This window comes from Hermetia illucens, chromosome 4, assembly GCF_905115235.1.
Source record: "Hermetia illucens chromosome 4, iHerIll2.2.curated.20191125, whole genome shotgun sequence".
Taxonomy (NCBI): Eukaryota; Metazoa; Arthropoda; class Insecta; order Diptera; family Stratiomyidae; genus Hermetia; species Hermetia illucens.
The window spans coordinates 115,481,233-115,506,997 of NC_051852.1; the positions used below are offsets into that span (position 1 = coordinate 115,481,233).

The 25,765-nt window shown below is 36.1% G+C and overlaps 1 protein-coding gene across 1 annotated transcript; it reads right to left on the reverse strand.

Annotated features, from left to right (window-relative positions):
* Window positions 1–345: 345 nt before the first annotated feature.
* On the reverse strand, window positions 346–25,755 carry LOC119655407 (lipoyltransferase 1, mitochondrial). Its single transcript, XM_038061290.1, has 4 exons — window positions 25,143–25,755; window positions 17,319–17,426; window positions 3,236–3,589; window positions 346–1,006 (listed from the first exon to the last, which is right to left on the reverse strand). Exons 1-4 carry the CDS (start codon window positions 25,722–25,724, stop codon window positions 842–844), a joined length of 1,209 nt encoding a protein of 402 aa, XP_037917218.1. The 5' UTR covers window positions 25,725–25,755; the 3' UTR covers window positions 346–841.
* Between the last annotated feature and the right edge of the window lie 10 nt (window positions 25,756–25,765).

Consider the following 25,765-nt stretch of genomic DNA (forward strand, 5'->3'; position numbering starts at 1 on the left):
TTTCAAATAGAAAATACTCACTGCCAATTGCGGTGGAAAAAGTTCTCAAAAAATGGTAACTAGCCCCAACGTTTTAGGTAAATAAAACATTGGCACATTTTTAGGTATTGATAGGAATTAATGAAGAAAAATTTAGAATGGAGTAAATTGAGTGGATGAAAAAGAACGAAACAAAACAAAATTGAATAGTAAGCAACAAATTTCAAGACAATCCAAACACAAGCTGAAGGAGTTGAAGGGCAAGCAATAGCGAACACAACAAATTTATTTGAAAGCTTTGATGTAACTACGGATTAGCGGATACGATAAAAAAAATTTCCAGTAATTAGAATAAAAATTTCGACAATTTGTATTATTTCTTCTTTTTTTTTTTTATTTTTTTACTATATCATATAAAATTTACAATGTCTAATTCATTGATTTAATTAGATTCCTAAACAATCGAATATCAATAGGACTACATATAACACAAAAGTAATTTCTTCTAAATCAGTCTTACAAAAATCAACATTGAAATTGGCCATCTACGAAAAATTAGGACCTAATTTTTGGTGAATATCGCATCCTGGTCTTCCAATATCGCATCCAGAATATCACGCTTCCATTCCTCGAGCTTGTTATTAATCGTTTTTTTTTGTTTTGAAGCAATACAGATTTATAAGAAAGTGAATTAATAAGCACAAGTTGCTTGAGTTCGTGTTCTAACTGTTACGGCTTAACCAGAACCATAATAAAAAGCAAATGAAGATGATATCAAGCTACCATACTGTTATTCAAGCTAAACTGATTGGGCCTAATAGATTTCTAAGAGACGTCACTTTCAATCTGCAATGAATAGTTCTCATAAACCGCTCATGGCTTGCTTCATATCACTCGATGGTACCAATTTCAATGCGTCCATCATGCCGTGTAAGCTATCTTCCGTGTAGGGTTGATTGAGAAGATTCGAGACAACTGGAACAACGTCATTCGTGGGAAGCGTCAAGGTAATGTTGGTAATGATGCCCTGAAATTACATACAATGCAAACAATTTTAATCAAATTTGGTGTTTTGTAAAAGGGAGGATTGTTGTAAATAAATTCGATCAATTTCTCCTAGATCCTAATAAAATCAAATAAATACAGGATGTTATTATCGTTCTGGCACATGGTTATTTGAGTATAATTTTTTTATAAATCAATGAAGTAAAAAAATCTTCGCAAAAGTTGAAATAGCAGACAATCATTTAAAGACCTAACATAATTTAATAAATGCTGAAATTTATCGCCTCTGCATGTATCCAGTTTTTCAAGCATTTTCGCAAATCAAAACCGATAGCCGCCTTCATTTCTGGCAAACTTCGTCCCAGGCCTTTAACAGTTTTTTTTAACGATTTAATTTAATGCGTAATATGTAGCGTACACTTTTCTCTCCAAAGTCTCCCAAAGGAAAAATCGATCAGGTTTAAATAGGGCGAACAGCCATGAATCCTGGTCTAAAAATGCAGTAAAATTCTTTTCGGGACACTTTAAAAAAGGCCGGCATCCAGGATGAACGATTCCGTAGCCTACACAATGACGAAATCTATGAGCGATACCATGACCGTCCGGTTGTGGATAAAATCCGGCTCAATAGGTTACGGTGGGCGGGTCACTTAATCCGTATGGATGAAGATGATCCCACCCGGAAAGTCTATAAGGGCAATATCTATGGTAGGAAAAGAAGACGAGGCAGACCCTGCCTAAGATGGAGCGATGGCGTGGGCCAGGACGCCAGACAGCTTTTAGGGATATCGAATTGGTGGACCTCGGCACAAAACCGGGATGTCTGGAGTTCCTTATTAAGGCAGGCCTAGACCGGATACCGGTTGTTGCGCCGTTGATGATGATGATGATGATGATCCAGTCTTATTAGAAGGTTTTTGAAATGGTTTTGAACCTATGGTTTTACTTCCAACTGTAAAGCAGATTTTTAGTGCACTGTTGCATTAATTGCGATGGATCAAAAAAAATCAAAGGTGTCTTTTATTCGTATAGACACCTCCCCAGAGCATAACACTTCGGAGAACGGAGTCATCGGCAAACTTATATCTCGAATATTTAGGTATTCACAGATTGTCTATTTCTCTTTTTGTTGTAAAAAATCTTTCTGTACATAGCACCGGCCCTATATTCTTGATCATTAACCATTTTCGAAATTTCGCTCCCGATTGACCTTCATTTGGTCGGTAAGAAATCATCCTTAAGGTTTTTTTAACAATTTTACTTAGAGAAAATTCGTTAATTTGAATTGATTTAGACATGGCAGACATTAACTATTTTGAATTTCAACCAGTGCGCTGTCGTTATTGGCTAATCACTTCTTGGACCGTTTTCCATTCATCCTATGTCGCCGTAATCTTTTAAGATGTTACATGCACTCTTGGCCGGTATTTTCAACATTTTGGAGGTGTTTGATATCACATCTTTGTACAGCTAAATTACACATTCTCATTTTGCTTTTGTGCTAATTTTGCTTGCTCAAAATATAGAGATTAGAGAAAACACAGATAAAATTGTAGAGAATTTCACGACGCACAAAATAAACATATATTATTTACTTTAAGGGGCGAAACCACTTTAGGTTTTCAGAATTGAATCTTTTTATTGCATAGACCAGTAACCTAGCTATCCCAGAATACATTGCAAAAATTTTAAAGCGAAATTTATGTTCCTTCGGATTTTATGAGCGCAGAGCTAAGGGATGCAGGGCCAGGCTCAGGGTCGACCGCCCAAGAGGTAGTCCGAAAAGCAATTTTTTTTCAAACGTTTTTTTTCTCAAAAATATGAATAGACATTTGGTATTATATCACATTTTGAATGGTACTTTTGAATAATAAGGTGAAAATTGAAATATTTGTTCTCAACAGCTGGAAAATTTTTAATTTTGATTATTTTCAGTTGCATTGAGGTTCAGATTCTTAGAAAATAAATTAGTTATGTAAATTTAAAACCTTTTAAATCAAAATTGAAGCTGCTAAACATCCCGTAGTTGGAGAACTCTAGCTATGACCTTCAGCGGACTAAAGTATTTAAAAAAAACTCAAAAATCTCAAAAATAATTCTTCCCAATAAAAAAGTCCCAAAAAAATACTTAAAAATAAGCATTCTAATGTGGTTTCCCCCTTAATGCAACCAAGAATCAAAAAACAAACTTAAACAAATGTTAATGCCAGAACTTTTGTCACACCCTGCATATATGTACACTATAATTTACCTTCTCAACATCAAGGCTCAACAAGACCTTATGCTCCTTGTCTTCTGCTTTCATCTCGAGTTCCTTCTGCACGGTGAATTTGGGAGTTTTGCCAAGGCGCCAATCCCATGATGCGAACATTTCACGAATTTCCGTCAGTCCAGGGAACCATTTCTCAGTTGGATTGATCAATTGGAATCCACGTTGTTTCATAGCTTGATCACGGCCTCCATCTTCCAATTCTGTAGCTGATGTTCGTAGGAATTCATAGCCGATGGCAGATAGAAGCTGCGGTACATTGACAGCACGATTTACATCACAAAGATTTTTAATAGGTGAACGGACAGAGGATGTTGCCTTGCTGATGATATTGACCTGCAATAAACAGAAAATGTGAATGATTATAGCTGGCATTATTTTCAGTTTGTTTAAAGATTAATTATTTGTTTATATAGTTTTTGTTTTTCAAAAGTACAAACCCTAGTTGTAGAACACCTACTATAGTTCAAATGTTTTCTAATTGCTCGCCAGAAAAACACGTTTTCATAGTTGCTAAAACAACATATTATTCTTTTTCGAAGACGGTCGATTTCCATCCCACCAGCCTTAGTACCCATATTACTCTCTATCCTAAAGATGAAAGAGCAATGGCAAAAGAATGTCCCACCAGCCCCTCTAGACTCCAAATTAACCCATTCTCCTCTATCAACGCATGATGAAGCGTACCAAGTCAGAAGTATGCAATACCCCCTAGATATGTCTTATGACTTCACTCACTTTGAACTGAGAACAAAATATCACAAATAAATCATTCCAGCACGCCACATTCATTTGTGCACAGAAAACTATGTCAAGAATCCTTCGAAGGAAAAGTGGATCCGCAGTTCTCATCGTAAAACTACGACTTTACCACATATCCCAATCTTCCCTCATCTCCGTGGTATTGCTATCAACGGATATTCCCATTCATTGCTACTTCGTGGCGTCATCCTTCGATCCAGTTCTTCTTTATAATTTTCACCTTCATTACTAGCAACCTCTTGGACGTTCAGTGATTTGGTTTCCCTTTCGTAATTGCAATTGTCCCGCATTTCAGCGGGACTGCGGAAACTTATTCAGTCTCTGTTCTCTAAGAAGACCCTTCACTGTGCAGGTTTTCCTACGGTTCATCTATCTTCACCATCTGAAACAACACAAACTCTTCCCTCGCAATCGAATCCTCTATAAAATATGTAATATATGAAATGCTTCGCTTCTATTGATATTGTCTATCGTATTGCATCTGAACGAGAGGCGATCAACGGATAGTATAAGTCCCAAGACGAAACGTGGAATGGTACCCACGACAGAGCTTAAAATCAACCTGCTGAACCAACACCAACAACTCTACTATCAAACTCTATCTCCACATCCACGTGGTAATCGCTCAGAGTTCTTTCTTAATGGGAAATTGCAGACGAAGAAGAATAAAAGCGAATCTCCCACGCCTAAAACGGGACAATTTATTCCAACCGGTTCTCCCGGGTTGTGTAGGACTAACAACCCCATATGGGAAATTACTTGTTGCGAAGCCACGGAAGCAGCTTTGAACTGAAGTGAACTGTGATAACTGATAAGGGAGACGGACAAACATTTTTCGCATTTTCTAATGGAAGGTGCGCTCCTTGCAGAGAACAAGAGCTACTAAATAGCTAGTCGATACCCTGCCTCAATGTAAGGCTAACCTAACAGCGTTATAAGAGATGCATTGGACAAGAACCGGTTTCCTGGAGAAGAGCCATTATACCGTATATTAAAGTGGCCGCTCAGTAAACTATATGTTCGGAATAAATTTCCTAGTCAGCCGCAAAATGAAACATGCTATTATTTCTTCCAAAAAAATAAGCGAATTTCGAAATATGATCATTTTCACGTTCACGCCCCTACAGAGGGATCTACAAAGTCGGAGAAAGATGCCTTCTACGAGGCAGTGGAACGAATGCTCGAATGCTGCCGGAAGTATGATATCAAAATCATACTTAGAGATTACAAGTACAAAGGGAGCCAGTATTTAAGCGATATGTCGCCTTCCATGGCTTACATAAAACTACCAATGACAACGGACTACAGATTATTCATTTAACAGTGTCACACGATGCGCCTGATTTGCCCGGCAGGCATCACGTTGCTGAGTACCACCTATTCCTATTTTGCTAGGCCAGATAGAGAATTCACTCCAGACAAATTAGCAACAGATCAGATTTTCTCTCCGCAGTAGGCTTTGAAAATACCGTTAGAATATGGCCATCAGTTGAACCATCTCTTCATCCCCTTCAAGGCTGTCTTAGGCATAGCCAGGGTAAAACTGTATACGGCCATGAGTAAATTCAGTATTCCATCTCAGTAGATAAGGCTAATCAGGTTACCTTGACTAATAAGCGAGGGCAAATCAAAAAACAGGATCAGTCTCTAGACCCTATCGTACATCCTTTTTAACCTGGTCCTAGAGAAAGGAATCCGTGATGCAAATATAAATGCGGGAGAAACAATCCTCTTCAAATCCACCCATGCTGACGATATCGACATTATAGGAAGAACAACCCGAGATATACAAACTGCCTTCATCGAAGTACAATGAAAGAAACAACATCAAATATCGCTGGTCACAACCGTCTAGTTGTGGATCGAAGCGGACTCGATAGGTTACGGGGGGCAGGTGACTTAATCCGTATAGGTAATCCTGGCTCATCCTTCCCCCTTCAAAACAACATGTAATTGGATTGTTTATTATCCTCATTCGTAGATAAAAAGTCACTATTTTCCCCAAAAAACAACCATCCACAAATCCCTAATCTTCATCAATAGCAAAGATATTGAGTATGGTTCCTAGCCATCAGTGATTCCGTTACTTGATTGGTGGGGTTTCCCATCATAGTAAGAAGTGGGAATAATCTTGCTACTATGTATAGTAAGGGATTTGTTAATGAATCTCTGCAATAGTAAACAAGTCTATAAGAAAAAAAAGCACCGAAGAATGCCATTATAGACCCAATTAAGCTTTTAATTAAAATTTTTCGTCAAAAGCGTCAGCCGCGATAACCTTCGTGGATGTATACAAAATATGGAGGAATCTTGATTGCAGTTCTACTTTTAAACTTGGCATCGTTCAGATTTTCTTTTAATACTTTTTTCTCGTTAATCGGATGCATGGAAAAATGTGGCGCTATGAGCTTAGCTTTATGTCGAAATATGTTCATTCTTTCCCGTAGGCTCTTTATATAACCCACCACCATCAAAACACTTTTTGAACAGTACAAATTAGCAAAGACGAACATTAGTACTACCTGATATTCAATAATTTTATTTATATATAAGTTTATTGAGATGTGTATTTGTCACAAAAGGGCATTTTCCAATTTCTAAAGAATCCATCCCTCAACGAATGTCGTTGCTTGCAGCTTGACTGAATTGAATCGTAAGAAGCGTACTAGTTGATATCAATAGAACACAAGTCACATCTTCGATTTTCAAGTCTGCTAAGGGTACAAAAGACCATGGAGCTGAGCTTTCCCTGAAATCAGGTTTCTTTTTTTGGGACAAGCTTCAGTAAAGGGAGCAAAGAAACGAACGATACAGCCTCCAGATAAATATAGGACGGACAACAAGCGATGATCAGAGGTGGGTTTTTCTACAGCGATATTGAACTGCTCTCTCGTATTGATAGTAAGATATTTTAGAAACTGACACTATAAACGCAAGACAACTAGTTGAATGCAAATCAGTTAACATTTCAAAATGATTCTGCGATACATACAGTGGGGCTTCTTATATTGTAGCATCGTGAGAAACATCGTTCTCTTCACATTTAACTTCCTCGATTAAGAGAGGATAATTCACCGTGTGCCACAGAAACTCATCTGATATGCAATGCGATAACATCTAATACCTGAGGAACTCGTCCACTTGGTTTATATCCAAGGATCGAAAGATCAGATCTCGTTATGCAGAACCTCCAACACAGAATGGTCGCCTAATACAGTGCTAATTGAATGAAATATCGTCTCCTCTCTCAAACTTTAAGTTTAAGGCAGCCTCGTTCGCCTTGTTACTATGTGCTTAGAGTGCTGGGTAGCCATCAAAATAATAAACTCCATATCGAAGATGTCGTTCAAGATAAGTGGTATAACTCGCTATGATCACGTCGTGATATTCTGGATCAATATGGCGTTGAGCCTATCGTCAAATTTCGAGAGAAGCACCTTCGTTCCTCTATCAACTGAACTGGACGAATTCGGTTGAGCTTTTGAGTGATTTCGTCAGAAACTGTTTCTTCATATTCTGGAATTCCTTCATTAACCACTTAGTTGGGGGATTGTACTGATTGTATTGGACAAAGAGGACTATAAGAATAGAATGAGTAAAAAGTGGACATACATCTACTGGAAATTTATCGCGAACTTTCAAGGAAATCTATTCATCAATTCATCTGTGCCCTTAATTAAAATCTCTAATTGGAAAGTGGAATTTCCTGAATGGTACTTAGCAAAACAGAGCAGCTTATTTGGAGCGCCCTTGAATTGTTCTTCAGTACAACTGGTACCCGAAATGTGCATCTACAATTAAATAAAAAAATTATATCCCGTTATAGAAAAAAGCAACTACAGTGTTTTTATTTCTTTATGAAATTAAGGCGTGGATAAAATCGACAAAATTGAATCTGATGCAAACCTGAATATCCAATCAATGGGATCGGTCCAAAAAATACATATGTGAGTGCTAGCAAACCCATCCCCCAATCGAATATTATTATTAAAAAGCAATCATTCGAATTACTAAACTTTCGCAAAGGAAAGTTACCGTAAACTGGATTGATGGTATCAGTCGACTGAGTTAAATCAGGGCAACTATCATCCATCTATAACAACGAACATCATAATGACGACCGATGAATCCACGGCTATGGCGCGGGTGTAAAGCAAATGGAGATGAACATAACTTCTGGTTAGTTAACAAACTAATAGGAACAGAGAATCGAAAATTGGGAGAAATAAAGGTTAATTGATGCTATCAGGGATTTTAAATCTGAATAATTCCTTGAAAATATAAAAAAAATGAAAAAATGATTAGGTACTTTTAGAAAATATTCACAAAGTCAACTGTGAGCCTCAAACAGATAAGATTATAACTGCTTCTAACGGAAGACATTTATAAAAGCTTATCAACATGAAATGATAAATACATGCGACCAAAGTTTAATATAGGCTATCACACCATTGGCGCAGATATTCCCCCAAGACAACTGGAATTAGTATATTCTGAATGCAACCCCATAAAATATCGAGTCAACAACCTCAAAAAGCAAATTTTCCAAATTACAACCGATTGCAGTCCGATGACTAAAAAATAATGATCAATTATGTCAGGTACATATATTTAGAGTAAACAAAGATCATCCGCACGAAAAGTTGTTTACAAAGTTGCAAAAAGTAGAGCATCAATTGCCACCAACATGGTAATTGATGCTCTAGACTTCGATTTTAGGTCACCTAACTCAATTCAACAGTAGACACGCAAGATAAGACCACTCAAATATTAGAAACATATTCGCTCATTGCCCCCAATCATTCGTTCATTTACTATTTTATCATTTCTTATCTACACTATCGCTCTTTCGGCAAACAATGTTCACAAGTGAGTTAATTAAACTTCACCAGACAATACCAAATAACTAGATCTTTTCCTAGTTATTTGCTATTGTCTGGTCTTGTTACTATGTTTTCCAAACTCCGTGGAAGCATGATAACTATACGGTAAATATGAGCAAATAAATATTGAATACAAGGTTCGAAAATTTACTAATTTTAGTAACACTCATCACTGTAATGCCTGAAATCTACACCAAAGATTCAGATAAAAAAACCGTTCCTAAAAAAATGTCTACCTTCAACGGCACCAATCGATTTTCATTTATATTATCATTTATATTATAGATCTCACCTTGGCTTCTTGTCCACATGCGCTGCAATTGTTGTTTACGAGGAACTGGGAATTTTCCTACCACATTTATCAGCCATTTCTTTTATTCAAGTTATTATAAAATGACGAGAGCAAAAAATATTATTTGAAAAAAAATAGTTTTTTTTTTAAGAAAAAAATCGACAGAGATTGGCTATGAAACCCCGTGCAGCACATTTCGAGAAATTGCTATTATTATAAGGTTGAATTTTTGCCAAAAGATACCAAAGCAGCTCCATCAACATTGTTTAGAGAACACATATTTGGCAGATGAAGACATTTTCAAATTGCAGAATTAGAGGATGTGGTGGAGCGTGCACATCTAAGAAGGTCATATCAATATTCCAATTTCTTTTTTCACACATGAGTGATACTGCTGGTATAATACGAGTATGCCCCCATTTTGTTCAGATTTGCAGTGGAAAAGTTCGGTGTATTTTCATTCGTATTAACACTTGAATAATTAGCATAAAATCATTTCAACAATGTCTGATTCATTTTATAACGCACCCAAACTTGATTTGTGAAATTATACTTAAATTTATTTTGCAAATCTCCTTCGAAACCTTGATATATGCTGTCACATAAAACTCTTCTCCATTACGCGTATAACACATCACTTTTGACGCGTAATTCCAAATGTTTCATTTTATTCCTCATATTCCTCTAAAATAAAGTGGAAATCGGAAACTCAACGCTCTAGGTATGGAAGGTTTTGTGTAGTTCGTAGATGAAAATGCTTCGCTAGATTCAAAATCCAATATTACGCCTTCTATTGTGGTTTATAGGATGAATAAATTTAAAGAAGTTTTCCAATTGAATTCTTAAATATAGTAGTATACAGCTCATTTGAAAAGATATCGGTTGAGACATATTTTATACACAACTTTACGATTTTTTTCATTTTTTTTCGGTTGGGTAAGTAGTAAGATTCCTATCTCATTTGTGTTTTTGACACAAACTCTTCCACTTTACAATCGATATAAAATCTGTTTCGTTAAGCACTAATCGAGGCCTTTCGTTTAATACCCCACGCGGCTAAATTCAGAAAAAATGTGAACCCCTCTTCGCTTGTAATCTCCATGAAATCATGCCTATCACTGTATGTATGAAATTTCTCAGTCTGCTTATGTATATGTTCACCAAATTTTATTTTAATGGGTATTTCCGAGAAAGACTGTTTCGCTCGAAACGTCTCACCATAGGGTCAAAGCTCTTACTGTACAAGACTATAATCTTGCCAGTCCTCATGTATTCCTCGGAAACTTGGTTCTTAGCAAGAAAAATTGCGAACTCTTGGCCGCGTTCGAGAGAAGAATCCTCCGAAGAATTTTTGGCCCCCTACATGAGGATGGACGATTCCGTAGCCTACACAATGACGAAATCTATGAGCGATACCATGACCGTCCGGTTGTGGATAAAATCCGGCTCAATAGGTACGGTGGGCAGGTCACTTAATCCGTATGGATGAGGATGATCCCACCCGGAAAGTCTATAAGGGCAATATCTATGGTAGAAAAAGAAGACGAGGCAGACCCTGCCTAAGATGGAGCGATGGCGTAGGTCAGGACGCCAGACAGCTTTTAGGGATATCGAATTGGTGGACCTCGGCGCAAAACCGGGATGCCTGCAGTTCCTTATTAAGGCAGGCCTAGACCGGATACCGGTTGTTGCGCCGTTGATGATGATGATTTCCGAGGAAAATGCATATAGCAGACAGACATACGGACAACAGACAAACAGTTAACCGGTTGTATTACGTTTTTTTTTACACAAAATCTTTGCTTGACTAGAGTTTCCTAATGGCGTGAAAGATACAGCTCATAATTCTTCTGTGAAACGAAAAATTCAAGTAGAGTTTTCATTATTACGCTTTTTTTGGATGAACTAAACAAAAAAAACCGGAAAATTACCAAAATTTCAACCCTTCCCCTTAAAGGTTCGCAATGCGAGTAAACCAATTCCACTTGGAACTGTTAATCAACACACTCTGAAGTTAGTGGAAGATAAATAATCGTGGTTGCCGCCGTGAGCATTGTGAGCAACTAGTGGCACGCATTCGTGTACCGTTACCGTTACCGTCTAAAAATGAAATGCCCCATCAAAAGTCAAGGCTTAGATTTAAATTGATCTATTGAGCAAGCGATTAGTGCATGGAGGGTGCTAAAGACAATCCTTCCGCTGAATTATCTAGAAAAAAAAAACAAAGATAACAGTTGACCGTATAACTAGAGATCTCTCCAGTACTTAACAAAATACTGATAACAATTCTTGTTCTCCGACTGAAAGTAGACCCTTATCGAACAATCGTTATAGTTTCTGTTCGATGTGTCGGCTACATCAAGAAATATATTGCACAAGTCCTTTACCTGAATTAGTCCGTGGTTATACGTGGTAACGTCTTACTAATATCAAACATAAACTTAGTTTTAGGAAAAAAGGAACGATAACGACACGATATTATACCCGATATTATAGAAAAAATACCGTTATCGAATACGAAAAAATAAAAAAATATTCACCTTATCTAGGATAAAAAATAAAGTTAAATTAGAAAGGACAGTTAAAATCCCTTTGAAAAAAATCAATTCCTCTATAAAAGGTTAGTACTTTATTCGTTTTCAAATATTATTTCGAAATACTCTCCGCTAGCACTAAGGTCCTTGTCCAAATGGTTATTCCGATGTTCGAATTATCTTTACAATTCGTCCACTTTAATGCCGCCTAGCATCGACGTGACATTGCGTTTTATATTGTCCTTATCGGCTAAACGCTTTTCCTTCCAGGAAATTAGTGAGCAAGGCGAGTGGATCAAGGTTTTTCGGTGACGTGAAGTGAACTGAAGAAATCAGAGGTTCATACACGTAAGGGTTCTCTAACCACCCTTTACGTTCCTAAATCATCTGACAAAATGCCGTAGATTAAGCTCCACGAAAATTCAGATAAGTATTCGAGTTCATCAATAGGGAATATTCTTTGCAAACTATTTTCACCGCAACAACATTTGTCTTTAGAAACAGATTGATATTGTAACAATGTAAGGCGACATTGTTAGCAGCACATACTGATGAATGCAGGCTCAGTATTGATATCAGTCACTGCAGACTTTATCAAATCCTTTTGTCACAACTAATAGGTACGCCACGACCACCAGATTTCAAGGCGTACATTTTATAACAAGTCCGTTCGCGATAGTGGTCAACCACAGCCACTATGAAAAACCCAGAAAATAGATAATCACAATAGTAGAAGTAAAAATATATCTTCCGAAAGATAAACTTCTCAGATCTACACCTCCTCAGGTGAGCGAGCTTCTACACGCTCTTCTCGATTTCAAAAAACAACAAAGTTTCAATCCTTAATTGGTTCCCATTCAGGTATATTTATATGCGCGTGCAGAAATATCTATTTCTAACCACGCCTTATCTAAATTTATAAAAGTAAAAATTTCCACAGTCCCCGAAATATAAAATTCAAGAATACAAAAATATTCAGATGTTGTCACCTCATCAGTAAAACGCATTCCATTAAAATCCTTGATCAGCATTCACCCTCTTTCCTACCCCAATATCTTCCAATTCCAAAAAAACTCGTACTCGTACGTTAAAATTAAATTATCTTATTGTATCCAACATCAAATCTAGCTCGGCGGAGCATCATATGCATACATTGGCTAACAAATCAATGCGAAGGTCGAATATAGCACTCACTGTTCTCGTGCTACGCAATAACACAAATAAACATAGTCTAGAATAGATATATGTAACAAATAGATAAAACCCATTTCAATTGACAGAATAATGCATAGGTGAAGCGAAAAGTTGAGGTCTTTGTCCCCACTACAGACAGTGCTTTCAGTATTTTATCTGGAAAATACAGTCACGAAAATTTCGAAATAAAAAATATGAACATTATGAACTCGATCAAGTGAAAAATTCCGGTTCTAACCGGATCGCTCCATTTATCATTTTGGTGATATATTTAAAACGCTTGTTTCCACAAGAGACATTAATTTAATAAAAGACAACAGAGGACTACACCAAGACCTATCTCAATATTTTCACTTTGTTTTTCTGACATAAAAGATCACTGTAGGTTTGTAATACGAAAATATCCCAAAAAAATTGACGTCATTTTAGACACAACATTGAAGTCTTTCCATTAATTTACATATAAGAAATTATTGGTACAAAAAAAATGTAGAGATTTTTTATTTGCTACTGTACTCTGTACCATCTTGGTGAAAAAGATATGAACAAAACAAAGTCGTAAATTGGGAGTTGGACTTTGGACAGATATTTGAATTTTAAATGTTACAGTAGACTCGTGAAGCCTGTTCGGCTTTTTAATAAAACAGCTGTGTTACCGGTTCATATAGAATATATGAAGTAAAAACAGAATCGTAACAATTTTCAAAACAAGATGAACTATATTTAAGAAATTATGATCTGAAATTGCAAAGTCCTCTGCTTGTTTTTTTTTCCGGAGTGCAACAGCTCTTTATGAGTCCTTGACGATTTTAACTAAGATATATCCTTAGTTTGGTCTAGTGGCTACCTTTTCAGGCATTTAGTTCAACAAACTTTCTTTTACATGATTAAGTCATCTTGCCATCTTCATTTGTGTCGCGATTTTACTCTGCCTTAATGCCACTTGAATATGTTTTAACATAGACAGGTAATTGCATCATCTATTATTTTTCATGCATAGGCACGCCATAAGATTTTTCGATCAGCTTAGATAGTTCCGGGTCTCTATCTTCAACACAAATAACAACTACTAAGTGGACTAGTGGAAATGATCCAACTGAAACTAGATCTTCTTAAAAAAAAGAACTTTTCAGAAGATAGCCTTCATCCTCCATAATGGTACCTTTTGACTTGTTACACTAAGCAAATGACAAAAAACTTCCGCACCAGTAACAAAATCGCTAGAACTCCTAATAGATAATAAAAAAAAGTTTTTTGAAATTCAAGGCTACTACTCACTACTCTGACTCCTAAAGTACCAGCTCATTCATTGATTGAAAATAAGCCCTTTTGATATGACACGTAGTTTACCACACATTTCAAAGTGACTTCTACATATATAATAGCTGGGAGATGCCAAACCAGGGTGGCAATCCCATAGGTTGCACTTCCCCAATACCTCATGCCAAAGAAACATCGGATTAAAGTATGATCCATTGTGGCTTTTCCAATTTGACTTTACAATCGTTTTGAAAACGCAAATTTTTCAAAATTTTTATTATTTCTGACTCTGGTGGAATCCCAGCGCAAATTGTTTACAACACGTAACGTTTTGCACATAATATGGACTTCCAAAAAGAGCAGTCCCCTCCCTCTTTCCTAACATTCCCGAACCAGGCCAACACAGAGGCACGCAAGTACCTATCTACGGGCCTCTTTAATGGAGCTGTGCTTAGTCGCTAGTGGACCTACAGGGTCAACTACCGCCCCTTTTTCTGTTTTTGGATTAGGTTGCTAGCACTGGTCATCCCCAACATTTACACGAAAGTAAGCTCTCCTACAATATCTACAAACCTCAACGTCTACTACAAGTGTCGGTGGAAACTCCAATCTCTTTTAAGCCATACACAATGAATTGTTAGAGTAATCAATACTAAATCTAACGAGTCTATCACTACTAAATCTAACGAGTCTATCACTAAAGATCGAGCGTATGTTGCGAGATCAGTCAAAACAAACTTGGAAACACTGAAATAGGACGCCCCGCCCCACTCCCTATATTCACCAGACATCACACCTTCGGACTTCACCTGCTTTTTCCAAGGCGGCATTGACATGCTGCTACAATAATGGGAGAAGGTAGTAGGTAGCGATGTATATTTTGGGTTATTATCTTCAATCGCGAAAAGCTATACTGCAACCAACCTCACAACGAAGAGTCATCATTTCGTTGTAGTGTAAACAGCCTTTTTCGTACATCGAACATTTTGTGCCAACGAGACGCAATTTGCGGGAAACTTTACTTTTCTGTTTTAGGTGGAGAAAAAAAGCAGCTGAAAGTTACCTATTGCTGTGTGAAGTTTAGTATGGGTAACATGCTCCATCGCATCAAACTTGTGAAAACTCGTTTCAACGCTTTAAAAGTAGCGATTTTGATGATGAAGACAAGGAACAACCTGTTGAAGTGTTAAGCGGCCAAAATATGCCAAAAGACATGACAAGGTAATTTTTCAGCATGATAATGCTCGGCAACATGTTGCAAAACCCGTCAAAAAGCATTGGAAGCAGTGCTAGTGTGTGCTACCCCACCCTCTAAATAGCCCAGACATTGTTCCTTCGAATTATCACTTTTTCCGATCAATAAGTCGTGGCCTGGCTGACCAAAACTTTGATTCTTACGAGGAAATCAAAAAATGGATCAATTCATGGTTTACATCAATAACCGGGGAATTTTTTCACGTGGAATCCGTATACTACCAAAAAGATGCGAAAAAGTAGTGAGTAACGATGGACAATATTTTAAATAATCACATTGCAACCATTTTTTCAAAATTAATTTATACTCTCTATTAATATATGGAAAGATGCACACCTACATCTATACAGGCCATACCGTCATTGCCAACCATAACCATAAAATTCCTGAATATCCCACAAAAAACACTCGCAAATAATCAGGGATCTTTATCGGTCCCCATGAATTGTACAAGAAAAAATATTTGTTTACTACCTAGTTGCTTCTTAAATATGATAAATAAAGAAGAAAGAAAGAAAAATGAGAACAGTAAACGTTTAGTCTTCAATCTAACGATCTGTACACGAAACAGAATCACTAACATATCTATTATAGAAATACTATTTGATTACACAATGTATCTACATTCTGGTGTTCCCATCGATCAGAATGATTACAAAATGAAATAGCGAAATCGTTTAAGGGGTTAGCCACTGTAGCGGCCTAATGAGTAAGTGTATCTAGGTATGCAAACGGGCCTTAATTATACATATGATAATCTGTACAAATAATTTTATTAAAAGGGAATGCAAATGAAAATGGCAACTATACAATTCTTCTTCGACGACGCTTTCATTTTGAAGGTCTGGCGGTCGAACCAATTTCTCTTACAATTTTTAATTTGTGATGAGCACATATATACATAAAGAAATACATAACATTTTTCTAATATGTCAATTTTTGCAAAAACGGCACACATTTAAAAAAAATCGAAATTTTCGACAAAAATCGTCGGAAAATGACTTATTTAAAAAAAACCTATGCAATGTATCAAAAAATCCTATATACTTTCATACAAAATGTAATTACAAAGATACAGTTAAAATGTAAAGTCAATCGGCCAAAATTTTGCCCGAATTATGAGTTCGGCCAACTTTAAAAATGTAGTTTCGAGAAAAACGGGTCTAAAGTTTTTGGTATGTTGGCATCGGACAAAGAGGGATTGCGCCAAAATTCAAAACAGAATTATTTAGATGTTTTTTAGGATATTCTTCCATCATAAAAACAAAAGATGGATTTTTTGAAATTTCTACATTGGCTTAACCCCCGTAATTCGCTAGTAAAATGTTGATCGCAAACACCGATATTTCAGGAACCACTTATACCCTTCACCAGCGCTCGCTGTCTGCGCTAAATCGAGTGAATTGGCAAAGGGCCAGCATAAGTTGTTCGTAGAATCAGGATTGACAAAAATATATTTTCCTTTCGGAGAAAACGGCAATTCATTGAAAAACTACAAGTAGAGCATTCCACAAAAACCGCATTTTCCACCCTCCGGTGTATATTTTAAAAATAAACTATTGTCAATTATTTTTCTTCACTAATCCTTTTTTTCTTCTATATATACCGTGAACAACTTATTCCCTTTCTTTGATGTATACGTATATTTCGGAAACAAGTTGTCCCTTTCATCAGTGCTGGATGTCTATTAGTTTGTCGGCATTCATCACTCTAGACATTTGCAAAAGGAATATATTACCAAAAGGAAACGACGATACTATTTTATTTATATTCCCATTCATTAAACCACTATGAATACTACTTCTGTAGAATATTGCCTTTTTTGATACTATTTGGTCTAACAGCAACCCTACTAGAAGTAGTTCTAAAATAAAAATAAACTCACCTCATCTTTTGCTAGAGCATCACTTAAATGAAGTTTATTGGAGTTCACGAGAAGCGTGCAATGATGATACGCGTTCGGCTGACCCAGTTTAGCAGCTGTTCCGGATATCTACAAGTAAGAAGAAAATAGAATTATAGATGTGTTGAACGTTTTCAGCTTACTACATTAATAGGGTAAGATTATTAGACGCGATTGTTTCAGACCTTTGCTTCAATAATCAAATCTAAAAATAAATTACCAGACGTTGTCAACACTTCCCCATAAAAATAACAAAAAATGAATCGTTTCAGTTTACAACAAGCAATTAGAACATTTTTCTATCTTCTTATCTGTCAGAAGATACAAATAAACTGATTATAAATTCAATTTCAACTAATTTTAGATAATTTTGAAAAATTGACACGAGTGTAGAAAATTAAAATATTCTAAATTGGCTATTTTCAAAAGTTAAGGTCTTAATAAAAAATAAAATATTTTATTACTACCAAATCATGCGTGTTATTCTGAAAAATTCAAAATCCAATTCGATAAGAACATCATTTTCATATTAAATGTTGACACTCGCCTTTGTAGATAACAAAGAGAAGAAAGAAGAACAGTCTGTGCAGCAGGTTTGGGACACCTAATCAGTGTCAAAAAATTTCAAAGAATACTTCATCGAATTTGGACCTATTTCAATGTATCCAGATGAATGCAGATTTTTTTATCGAGAATTCATGCCTAAAATATACTTTTATATATTATTTTACAATTTAAATTTTCAAGCGAGCTCTTTTAAAAAATTGTTTTTAACAAAATCTATCCAGTCTGTCAATGTCTAATAACAACATAGCATGGCAGCATAACATAACATCACGCCTGATTGAAGAGAATCGGTTACATATCCGTGAAATTTTCTCCTACTGAACCATTCTGTCTGTAGCCACTTCACGAAGTCATACAATTGTGGTAAGGATACATTTGTGAATGCCAAATATGGAAAAGTTGTTCATCTAATTTTCTTCATCAAGCTGCATTAAAGCCCAAACAGATAAATTATAACGAAGTAGACGGTCAATTTAATTGAAGTCAAATTCAAGTCTGTTCTATATTCTAAGGGAATAAGTCTTTATGCTAGATTCTTCTCGGACCAGCAGAGCTAATGCTCACCGAGTTGAAATTATTGGGTTTAGGTGTACGCTTTCTACACCAGTAGCAATCTTCCCCGCTGAGTACACAAGGCGAACGCAAGGATTATTTCTGTAATCAATAAGAATGCTAATCTCATGAAGTTTCCCTATAAACCTGTGTACAAAGGTGCGACTGGTGTAACCTTTCAAATTTGCCGCAGTTTTTATAATCTGACGCTAACTTTAAAAAGAAGTTTTTATTATTTTTCCAACGTACTGAATTTTAACCAATCTTTTGGTCGCAGAAAACTTAACACCGTCGTATATATTTGTAATTTGGAAAGAAACTAAGATAGCCAACACTTTTACTAACAAATTACTAACTAAGATCGAACTCACTTTCATATCCAGATGTCCCACTATTTTATTTAATAAAATCACACCAAATCAAAGTGGTTTTTCATATTTACATAGTTTGATAATTTCTTCTAGTCAGTGTAGAATCGACACCCTCGTTGCCACATTTCTTCACTTTATGCTAATCAATACATTTTATTCGTGTTTTTTTAGAATGATAACACAACGCTGAGAATGCTTATAGCAACTACAAAAATATATTTTTCAAAATTATAATAACTTGTTTTTATTTCGCGGTTCGTTTCATTATCAGATTTTGTGACCATTAATTGACCTCTCACATAAAAAAATGTTAAGGTAAACAGAGTTTGATGTCAGAAATGTAAACTTGATATTTTGACATGTTTGTATCTTTTCCCATACAGCAACTTTCAAAATTACACTCAATCAATGGTCACTGATAATAATTGATGATAATTATTTCTTTTATAGAATTCGATTTGATTTAACCCTATAGTTTGTTTCTTGGCTAAATTCATAAAGCGGTTGTAGATACTAATGACTAGTCTTTACCCTGCGGTCCGCTTTGAACTCCAATTTGAGTAAGACGTATTTTATTTTGCATTGTTTACCTCTCTACTATATGTTTCGCATTTTGATGGGATTAATACGTTTAATATCACCTTCATTAAGGATTAAAATACTATAACTAATTGGAAATATAATATATCCGGGTCATTCTTTTTTCCTTAACAACATACTGCTGAGAGGCATCCACTAAACAATTAAATGTCCTCAAGGACAAGGTGTGCTTTGTTATGAGGTATGCAGTCCATCTTAAATTTGTTGATAATTATCTGGCATTTAGCTTCACATTTGCTGGCTCATCTTCTGACGAAGGCCCTTGAGTATGAGGTAAGGGAGAGGCATTGTCTCTGAGCACACAGGCAGACCTTACAATGCCTTTCTGACCATACATCTGTCCAGCAACATTCTTACCGACGATCTCGACAATTGTTCAATACTTTGAATGATAGTCTTCCACCTTCGATAAATTTTGCTCACGGTTGAAAACATGATTCTAGGTGTGAATCATGACGCAACTTGTTTGGAACTTTTCACTGTGTCCACAATTAACACCTTAATATACATGGATAAAACTTTCTTGTTTGGTATTTTCCAAACATTAGAATTTGAGACATTTTACAAAAGTTATCCAAACTTTTGACACCTCCAAGTGTCGATAAATCTCAACAAATCTTTTAGTAAAAATAATAATACATGTATTAAAAAAAATGCAAAATAAGTAGCAAAATTAAAAAAGAAAAAAAGAGAAAGAAATTAAAAATATTCAATTTCAAGTGGTATCGAATGGTGCTTGCCCATTTCAAATTAATATATTTCTGATTTACCTGAAACTTATCAAAGGGGACCCTATTTTGTAAAATAAAATTATTATGTCCTATCCAACCACAAACTCGTTGTTTAACATTCCTCAATTTGTTCAAATTCTAACCAAATTGAAGTTTCGCCTGTTCATTCCGTTGTGGAGTGTAGGATTCTCTCTTTTTTGTTATTATTTTTTTCCTTCATTTTCAGCAAGACTGTTCAGTTTCATTATGGCCGCATTTAATTCCGTGCAAGTGATAAGCTGAGAGTAGCGGGTCAAACACAAAACGAAAAGAAACATCCATCATGGCTGGAATTCTAACCCAGGGCAACAAGGTTGTGAGGAGAGCGTTCTGCCCCCTCAACCGAAACACCCTCAAATTGTGCCTCTTTTCTAAGAAAATAATCTTCCATTCATTTCAGTTTTAAATCATTTAGTCTCCTTCATAATAGACACCGTTCATGTTTTACTTCGTCATATAATACCAAGCAAGTCATCTAAGAAACTTAACTGAAATATTCCATTATCTAATTCTAATCTGTGACAATGGAAGCATTGTGACCTATTAAGCGTGCACGTGACTTGAACTGCTCTCCTGGGATGGAAGCTGATGAAGCTGATTTGATAAGAAACTACATGTAATATACCACGAAGCAAAACGAACAATGATTATAGTATAAAAAAAGTCTTAATAGGTCGACCAGAACGATATAGAAAAATTCCACATGTCATTAATCTACAAGTTATTGATCGAGCTTGTGCGAAGCGTCCAAAACCAAAAAAAACCATTCTACTTCTCATCATTTAAAGTTTTCATACATGTGTTATTTCTTTGTTTCAGTTATCATTTTCACATGTGCAGACACCACACTAATATGATTGCACTCAGAGCAATTACCCTACGTTACAATCTTGATTAAGCTGCATTCGATAGAGCCAAATGGCGAAGCCGATCACGACGAGCCGACCCCGCTTATGACCGGGACAAAGGCTGAAGAAAAAGAAGAAGACAATCTTGATTAAGCTAAATTTCCTTCCCTAATCCGGAAAGTCATGTCATATTTTGCTAACAGCTGGTATCAGCTTTTTTTAGAAAAAAAAGCGTCTGAAAGGAGATTATTTCCCCTACACAATAAACAAAAGGTTGTACGATTCGAATGAGTTTTGTAATTTTATAACGATTTGAAAATAGAAGAAAAAAACCTGAGTTTGCGCTACATTTTGCTTTTTAATTTCCGCAAAGCCGTAGCTTGTGGAAACTTTGGTAAAGTCTATTGTGATAATATTTTAAAAGAACATCAGTGTCAGGAAGATTAATGAAGGCTGACGATGACAAAATAAAGGCATTGGCCGAGTCAAACCCTTTACATGGCACGAGAAATTTTAGCGACATCTACCATTTATGACAATTTAAAGGCGCTCCGATTCGTAAGCAAGCTTAATGTTTGGGTTCCTCATAAGCTAAACGAAACTTATTTGATAAACATCCCAATATCTGCGATATACTCCTTAAACGCAAGAAAAAGACCCATTTTTGAAACCTATGATCACTGGCAATAAGAAATGCATCATTTAGAATAAGATCAAATGTATGACACCTTGAAACAAGCACAATCCACCACTATAAGCAAGCATTACTGTCAGTGCGGTTGTATTTCAAAGGTGTTCTCCATTTCGAGCTTATACCAATAAACCAAACGCCAAAAGCTATTGGAGCTTAGTTGAGACGTGTTAGTTCCACCATACTCGCCAGACTCTGCACCTTCAGACTACCATCTGTTCGGCTCCTTACAAAAATTTTGGAATGTTAAGACATTCAACTTTGACGAGGCTAGAAATTGACATCTTATTCAGCTTTTCACTTCTAAGGGAAGGGCGGTTCTAAATTCGCGCCAAATGTAGTTTGGTACTTTCATGGTTCTGATGCAAATTAGGATACATCCGTACAACGTGGACATCGCCGAATGTAAAACATTTATGATCCCGGCTTGTAGGCCCCTATGCTAAAAAGGTACCGATAATTTTTCATTCAAACGAATCGCGCATGCAGAACCAATTGTATTCGGCTTTTTAAAGTTGGTACCACCTTAACTCACATATAAGTCAACATTTAGCGCTAATGCATCGTTACTTTAGGTTTATAACAATCAATTTTTCTATCTTTTCCCTCATTTAAGTATGTATAGTTTTGTTAAGCAAAGAATTTGTTTGAAATTTTATATGGCTAACGAAACTTCGTGTGCTTATGCGTTAAAAAATTTGTCAACAACTCGTGCATATGAGTGGTATAAAGACTCCAAAATTGACCTTATAGTGGTAGATTTGCCTCGGTCCAGACGCCCATCCGTTGACAATGACGTTTTCGGCAAAAGTGTGAGAAATATGGTCCTCGAAGATATTGTACCAGCTTAAGAGGGGTTGCTAGTCAACTCCGCATTGCATATGGACTCACTCCGCACATTGTGGTGGAAATTTAGCATATGAGACATGTCGAATCAGGACGGATGTTATTTTGGGGAAGATAAAATAAATTTACCCGAAATCTAAGTCGATTTCGTTTTATTTACTAATTGTCGGCACTTTTTGATCATATGGTATGTACAAGTTATAAAATGACGTCAACAATTATCGAAAGGATGCCGGAACCTTGCGCATGAAACAAAACTCTGAAGCATGTTATCTGAAAAATGTCAGCGCACCTAAAAGGTGCATTACTAAATAATATGATCACCCCATATCACGCCCTATGCGAATCATTTAAAAGTATAAAGTGATCACAGAAGAAACGCTGATAAAACTGGATGAAACAACAGAAGAAGTCGATCCAAAAATAAAGAAGGATAAAACTAAGATCGTGACAAAAAACAGAAAATAACGTCAAATAGACAAAACTTCATATTGCACGATTTCAACTTGAAGCAAGTACCTTCACATACTTAACAATGAAAACCAAGAAGAACAATAATCAAATGAGCGGAGTCAACATGGGCAACCAGCTTGCTAACAAAATGCATTATCTCGTGCTGCCAATATTGAAAAATAAGAATATACAAAAGGGAATACAACTAACGGTTCACAAAGCACTGATTTGACCGATACTGCACTACCTTAAGAAGAACTACAATATAAATTAGACTATAAAGCAGGCAATCAATGTCTTCAAACGCAGCGGGCTTGTGCGAGAATGGGTGATGGTGAACGAGATACAACAGGGTGTTACCAACAACGAAATCAGAGTTTAGAAGCTGCAATGGACAGACTATGTAGAGCGTATGGACGAAGTTCCCAGGGAAAGTAAAAGAGGCGACCACCTGGAAAGCCTCGAAACATGCGAGGGCTCGAAAGACAACGCAAGCTATATGCTACTGGATCAAATTTTGCCTAATTTGTTAATGAATCAGTAATATTTTAACAAAGAAACTTTATTGATATTCTTGGTTTTATGATAAAAATGAGTGGAAAAGCGAAATTTACTGAGTAATTTGCATTGAGAATTTCCCGGGCAGGCGTAAGAGACTTAACTTTTTAAAAACTAAAGATAAAAGCAAGGGTGCTCATGAACTCGTTGACTATGTTAAAAGTTATTCAGATGAATACGTACATATACAGATATAGAATCTATTAATTTATCTAGTGAAAAGTTGAAGGATGCTGAACACTTGAATGGTGAGTTAAATCATGTTATCTGTTTGTATGTCTCTTATTCACTAAGGGTATAAGACGTCCACACAGCTTTTCGGTTATTATTGTTATTTTTCCCCATTAAATAAAACTGTGCTTTAGACTTACTCTTATGAAAGTGACAAGCTAACAGCAGCAAAACAAGTACAAGACGAACACAAACATCCATGACGACCGGAATCTTATCTTCTTCCATGTTTGCAAGAATTAAGAAGAAAATAAAAACTGATATTGATAGTTGGAACAAAGACATTAGGAAGGCACATAGAATTAAGGATAGAAAGTTTATCAAACGAGGTACAACCAACCACAGAGGCAGCAATAAGAAAACTGAAAAAAATTGAAGGCTGTCCCAGTATTCGTACCAGATTATAAGAGGAGCAGAATGACAATATATTGTTAAAGTTGTTGAATTCGTAACAGAATGATGTTACAAGATTATAGGAGAGGCTGGAATAACTCCAACAGTTGTTGAGGTGCATAAATTGGAATTTAACGATTTCCTGAGCTTGAACCTTAAAGTGGGGGTTGTCATTGCAAATTACTCTTCAATTGTAATTTTTTGTTGGCTTCTTTCAAATTGCTTCATTTAGAAAATCGGACTACAGTTTCGAAGTGTATTCACACTTCCCGTGGCCGCAATGACGTTGCCTTAAAGGAGTTTCTTCGTTTTGTAATATTTCGAGATTTCTGAACTGGGACAGTATTTTGGAACCCTACCCACAATTCGTTGAATTGAAAACATAGCATGCGATCATGCAATTGGAAATATAAAATGGTCCAAATTCACAGTCCCATTTGTCATTAAGTGATTCCTACTTTCAAAAACACAAGTTCCTAAATTTCAATTGTATATAAAACGAGTCCTAATAACAAGCTGTTAAAAATTGAATAGGAAAAACTTGAACCGAAGGTCTCACACGAAGAAGATAAGATTTTCTATGTCTCACAGACAATAGAAACAAAATTTAAATTTTTTATGTAAATCAATTGAGTTATTAGGTAAAAGTCCAAAAGTACAGCAAACATATTATCATTATACTCACTTTTGAAAATTTAATCCGAAAATACCAAACCTATTTGAAGCGATGAATTCAGAAGCAACTCGTAAATTCAGTGTTACGAGTGCCTACATATGCTCTATGAATTACTCGACAAATTGTCCCTGATTTACAGCAAACAAACTGACCTTCTACTTCAGCGTTAATTCAGTTTAAAAATGCTAATTACTTAAAAAATAGTAACCACCAAACTAATTTGCAAATTAGTCAAACGAATGTTAATTACCTTCTTGCCGCTTATGACGATATCGTCACGATCCGAAATGTCTGACTTGATTCCCCATTCTCTGAACAGTGCTCGTGTAATGATATTCAAATTATACTTTCGATTATATCGTTCACGTGGCGTAAAGAAAGTACAATTCAAGTTTCCACGATCGTGATACACAGCTCCGCCGCCACTATTACGCCGGGCCAACGTAATCCCCTTCCGCATTAAATTGGATACATTCGCCTCAATGAAGGGATTTTGATGACGTCCGATCACGACACATGGATCATTTGCCCACAGCATTAACAGGTGATGGTGTGAGAAATCGAAATTCTTATATAACCAATCTTCCAGAGCAAGATTTGTGAAAACATCGTAGGATTGTGAAATGAAGACAGATTTTTTAATCGAATCATCTGTAACTCCTTTCAGATCGTTGCTGTTATTATCAGTCATATCGTTGGATGATGACGACGAGTAGTTCCGGGCTCCGTTCACCTGGGGGCCGGTATTGCATTTCTGCAACCGCATCGGTATGAGTGCAAATTGGCCCTTTGAAAAGCCGCCTTGTACGATTCTTGTTGCCATGTTAAGCATGATTGACCTGGTTGTATGAATCTTTGTTTGGGAGTTTTATG